At 46.3% G+C, this 6,000-nt stretch overlaps 1 protein-coding gene across 1 annotated transcript in view; it reads right to left on the reverse strand.

Moving 5' to 3' along the window:
• LOC310835828 (zinc finger protein RFP-like) overlaps positions 1-5,012 on the reverse strand; it is a 29,747-nt gene extending 24,735 nt beyond the window's left edge. Inside the window, exon 1 of the mRNA XM_083720810.1 lies at positions 4,287-5,012. Coding sequence (XP_083576936.1) covers positions 4,287-4,712 — 426 coding nt within the window. The 5' untranslated portion in view covers positions 4,713-5,012. The remainder of the gene's footprint in view (positions 1-4,286) is intronic.
• Positions 5,013-6,000: the final 988 nt, after the last annotated feature.

Consider the following 6,000-nt stretch of genomic DNA (forward strand, 5'->3'; position numbering starts at 1 on the left):
AGGGTCAGCTGTGCAACATGGAGGTGGACTCCGGATCTGGATTCACTATCGTGTCGGACCAGACCGCGAGGACATTCTTCCCCAGGGGTAAGTTGCCCCCTCTGGAGCCCTTCCCGGCAACTTTGCAGTCATACTCAGCGGGCCGCATCCATGTCATGGGAATGTGTGCCGTGAGAGTACTGTTCCGGGACAAACAGGCGGTACTCAAACTGGTGATTGCGAAGGGCAGTCGCCCCAGTCTCCTGGGCACTGACTGGTTCCCCACCCTGGGACTGAGTATATCAGGGCTTAATTCAATCCAAACCTGCCCTGAGATGAGCGAGGCATTATGCAAAGAATTTGCTGGTCTCTTTAATGGAAAACTGGGTTCTTATAAAGGGCCCCCAGTTGACTTTGAATTGGACCTTGGGGTGGCCCCAATCCGACTCAAACCAAGGCGAGTGCCATTTGCACTGCAACCCAAGATCGAAGCAGAGCTGGATAAATTGGTCAAGCAGGGAGTTCTCTCACCCGTGGACTCCGCTAAGTGGGAGACTCCAATCGTCACGCCCCTTAAAGCAAATGGGGAAGTCAGGATCTGTGCTGATTACAAATGTACTATCAATAAGGCACTCAGGGGAAACTCATACCCCATTCCAGTCGTATCACATCTGTTGGCTAAACTGGCTGGGGGCAAGGTGTTCGCCAAACTTGACCTGGCACAAGCTTACCAACAGCTGCCAGTAACCCCACAATCAGCGGAAGCACAGACTATTGTCACACATAAAGGGGCGTTCAGAGTTAACAGATTACAATTTGGAGTTTGTGTGGCCCCAGGGATTTTTCAAGGGCTCATGGAACGCCTGTTAAGAGGTCTGCCGGGGGTCTTGCCATTTTTTGATGACGTTTTGATTGCTGGAAAAGACCCACAGGAACTGTTTGTGCGTGTCCGTGCAGTGTTGCTCAAGTTCAAGGAGGTGGGATTGCAACTAAAAAAGGAAAAATGCAGTTTTGGGGTGTCAACTGTGGATTTCTTGGGGTTTAAAATTGATGCATCAGGCATCCACCCCACAGATGCTAAGGTTAAGGCCATCATTGAGGCACCACGACCACAGAACAAGACGGAGTTGCAGTCATTCCTGGGACTTATTAACTTTTATCATTCGTTCTTACCCCAGAAAGCTTCGGTAGCTGAACCATTACATAGACTGTTGCATAGACGGTCGCCATTTCTCCCTTGAAACGGACCACAAACCACTGTTAGGGTTGTTCAACCCGAACAAACAAACGCCACAAATTCTCTCCCCCAGAATGTTGCGTTGGTCTATATTCCTGAACGGGTTCCAGTACACCTTGACCCATGTGCCGGGGAAGCGGTTGTGCCACGCTGATGCGCTGAGTCGATTGCCCCTTCCTGCCGGGAGCAATGAGGATCCTGCTCCAGCGGAGCACATAATGATGCTGGAAACACTTCCGGGGGCTCCTGTAACGGCTACTGATATAGCTGAGAAAACGAGGAAAGATGCTGTTCTCTCCCGTGTGCTCACTTGGGTGGGGAGGGGGTGGCCAGGTGGTCCGCATGAAGACAAATTCAGGCCTTATGCGACAAGGCAGCACGAGTTGTCCATGCATAAGGGTTGTCTCCTGTGGGGAGATAGGGTGATCATCCCAGCACCACTGAGAAACAGGGTTCTTGAGACGCTTCACATGGGACACCCGGGAATGGTCAGGATGAAGTCGCTAGCCCGATGTTATGTGTGGTGGCCTGGAATGGACCAGAACATAGAACAATGGGTACGAACATGCAAGGCATGCCAAGAGGTGCGGCCAGAAGTGGCCAGAGCACCAGTTCACTGGTGGGAGCAGTCCAGATCTCCCTGGAGCCGGCTGCACTTAGATTTTGCTGGGCCATTCCAGGGGAAGGTCTTTTTGGTTATCGTCGATGCATATTCCAAATGGTTAGAAGTGGCGATGGTCCCTAGCATGGCATCAGCTGCCGTAATCAAGGTGTTGAGGCAGCTGTTTGCAACCCCCGGGTTACCTGAGACCATTGTATCAGATAATGGGGCAGCTTTTGTATCCCAAGAATTCAGGGCATTCTTGGCTGATAACTTCATAAGAGGGGTCACATCCGTGCCCTTTCACCCATCCTCCAATGGGCAGGCGGAGCGCATGGTAAGAACAGCCAAAGAATCCACTGCGCGCTTAATGGAGGGTAACTGGTCAGCTCGCATCGCGTGAATGTTATTTTTGCAGCATGCGACGCCGTGTACTGCAACGGGCAAGTCGCCAGCTGAGCTGCTCTTGGGTAGAAGACTGGTAACGGTGCTGGATTATGTCCACCCGGATAAAATGCCAAACCGTAATGCAAGAGCAACCCCCCAGGCTGAGACTGACACAACAAGGTATTTCGCCCCTGAAGATCTGGTCTGGGTGAGGAACTATTCACGAGGTTCGCGGTGGGTGGCTGGTGTGGTCACCCGGGCTAGTGGACCTGTGTCCTATTATGTGACCTTGGAAAATGGGCAAGTTTGGAAGAGACATATAGCTCAGCTGAGGCGCCGGGCGCTCAGCAGAGAGGAGTCTGATAATTCATCCCTGGCTAACGACGCAGAGCTACAAGACCAGGGTGAAAATGGCCCAGAGGTGCAGTCACCAGGGGCTTCAGCAAATGAACCAGGGTCTGCTGGTCCTCAGGATGACAAGGTACAGGTAGGGGACCCTGAGATCCTGGGACTCCATCTGTTCCTGACGAAACCCCTATAGCAGCCCCCCTACCACAGGTGACACCCAATCCAGAACCGGCAACACCTGTTGTCAGGAGATCAAGTAGAAGTTGTAGGACCCCACAGTACCTGAGAGATTACGTCTGTTGTGCTCACTAGGGGGGAGGGGGTGTTGTGTATTGAGTCTTGTTTGCTGTAATAAAGAAGAGTTACTAGAGAACTGTCTCCAGCATATTATGTCAAGAGAGCTGAAATCACAAACCCCACGTCACAACAAGCGCCACAACCCCAGAGTCGTTCGCGACTGGACTTAACTGTCAGGGGTCCTTTACCTTTACCTTTAAGCCACCCAGAGTGTGTGGGGAAACCCAGCCAGATGGGCAGGGTGTAAATCATCATCATCATCATTTAGTCCAATCGCCTGAAAAGCAGGAATCTTTTGCCCAACATGGGGCTTGAGCCTACGACCCTGAAATTAAGAGTCTTAAGGCTTAGCTGTGCCCCCTCTCCCGAAAACTGGGTTATCCCTCAGGTTTCTAAATGGACATTTTTTAAAGCAAGGCTCTTTTGTGAAGTTTCATTTCATTATTGTTACTTTTACTTTGAATTGTTATTATTACATTGCACAAGAGCATATTTGCGCTAGTGTAGAAAAACAAGTGTAGTGGGGTTTTTTTTTTACAAAATAAAGTAAAAGGCCTTTTAAAAAGATGCTCCTGAAACAAAATCAGAATTTTGTTTTTATTCATAATAGCACAGAGGAGAGTTCTCATTAAAAAGTGAGCTTCTCCCCTCTCTAGCCTGCTACGCCCATGCAGTCAGGTCCCACTCTGGTTACTAGTTCCACCAGCTGAGCCTAGCAAGGTGCAAATGTGATTTGAAGTGACGTCACTGCATTTTAAATCACAAATGTGTGCATAGCCTTAGGCCTGCCTGCACGTTCTAAATTTGGTTTGCAGATTTTTGACTTGTTAAGAAATATAAACCTTTATCGACCATCACTTTGTCTCAGGAATCTGCATTGCAAGTGTGGGGGCAGTCAGGCAAAACTTCACAAGACTTGGGGCAGCTTTTGTAATAGTGGATGGCATCAGGGACGGACTTTGGTAATCTTTGGTATTTTGGCACCCTCATATGGATTTCAAGTGAAGCCCCCTTTGGCACACAGAGAAAAGAATTACACTTGTGCCACCCACCTCCCATGAGACCTCAAGCTTCTCAATGGCTATTTAAACAAGCTTTCAGGAAATTTTTGCATACCCTCCAGTAGGAATGCCATGTTTCAAAAACCAGGACACCCCAAACGTTGTTGAGTGTTTTTCTTTCTCACTTGCCTAAGATTCAGGACAAAGCAGGAAAATCCATTTTCTGATGAAAATAGGGATGTCCTAAGGAAAAAAGGACACTCCAGGATCAAATCAGATACTGGGATGGCTTCTGTAAATCCGGGACTGTCCCTAGAAAATAGGGACACTTGGAGGGTGTGATAATGTCACGTCTAGTTGAACCTAAGAATTACAGAAAACCTCTCAAGAAAACCCACAGCTCTTTACCCCATCAAGATCCCGAGTCATTTTCTACCTTGTACTCTTGAGAAGCCTCCTCCAGAGGGATCACCTCATGATGTCTGTGCTCCTTGGACCTGTCACACACCACGCAGATGGGGGTTTCTTCCTCCTTACAAAAAAGCTTCAGGGGCTCCTGGTGCTTCTGACAAACTCTCCCCTTTCCTTGTTCCTCCTCCCCGCTTTGGAGACTGAACTTCTTGGTTATTTCCACAAAGTTAGCCAGTTGCCGGTTGGGGATGAGATTATTTTGCTGGACTGCTCTTCTGCACTGAGGGCAGGAAGCCTCTGCCTCTGATTCCCCCCAGCACTGGATCAGGCAGCCTCGGCAGAAGTTGTGCCCACACTCTGGGATGGTCACTGGATCCTTGAAATACTCCAGGCAGATGGAGCAAGTGGATTCATCGCAGAGATCCTTTACGGGTCTCTCAGCAGCAGCCATGGCTCCCTCGGGCCAAAGAACCAAGCTAAATTTCACTTTCTCAGTTTTCAGTCACTAGGTGTTTCCCTACCTAGAAATGACTCAGGAATTTTTCTTAATGCTGGCAGTACTATAAATACTGTGATAAACAAATAAAATACTGTCATGTGGAGGAACACACCCAGTTTAAAGGAAACACACCTCCCTGAAGGAAGAGTCGTGTAAAAGGGGCTTCCCCTGTCCTCCTGGTCAGGATGTCTAGTCTCTTACTCTGCTCAAGGGTCTGTTGGAGTGGGTTGAAGTAAAACGTATAATGTGACCAATGTATTTTTTAAAAAATAATATTTATTCAAAATTTTAAAGGTTACAAAAAGAAAAAAGAGAAAAAGGAAAAAGAAAAAAGAAAAAATACAATCAGTTAAAAAAAAGGAACAAATCGAACCTTTACATAGATTTCTTTCCTTTACTTATTTCCTTGACCTCCTCACACCTCCCATTTTTGTATTCTAATTCAAATTGTTATTTCAGCAAATCCTTCCAACCTTGTTTTTATCTTAATAATTTATCTTAATATACTATAATTTTACGTTCTCTCTTTCATCAATTCATTTTTACTTAATCCTTTATGTCATTTCTGCCAAAACCACATAATTTTATTTTTCCAACATCTTTCTAACAGTCCTTAATTTTACAGTATTTTTGAAGATAAGCTTTAAATTTTTTCCAATCTTCTTCCACCGACTCTTCTCCTTGGTCCCGGATTCTGCCAGTCATCTCAGCCAGTTCCATGTATTCCATCACCTTCGTCTGCCATTCTTCCCGGGTGGTAATGTGACCAATGTAACTAATAGTAGTTGTAAATGAATATAGACAGACAACAAGAATTGTATATATAGAAGGATTTATTTGTTTACAGACAGTTTATGGACAAATGTGGAACAACAACAACAATATACAAAATGGATAAAGACAATGCAAAAAATTTAGAGGTGATATAAAAAAGCCAGAAGAAGGAAGGAGGGAAGTCAGCTACTAGGAGCAAGTATAAATGCAAAATGTAATACAATATGTGGATGTGTAGTATGTAACAGAAAAACCAATAAAGATTATTCTGAAAATGAAAGAAAGATTTCAAAAATTGGTCCAGGTTGAAGTTATCATGGATGGGAAGGATGCCCTCAGTGAAAAGACTCAAACTGCCAAACTTACTGTTGGCAAGCCCAAGAGGTTCAGTGGTTTAGACCACAGCGCTTCCCGTGTCCTGGGCAAACTGAAGGTTTGATTCTTCAGTTTTAATTTATTTTAGATG

Source organism: Podarcis gaigeae (assembly GCF_964106915.1).
Source record: "Podarcis gaigeae genome assembly, chromosome: 2".
In the NCBI taxonomy this organism is placed as follows: Eukaryota; Metazoa; Chordata; class Lepidosauria; order Squamata; family Lacertidae; genus Podarcis; species Podarcis gaigeae.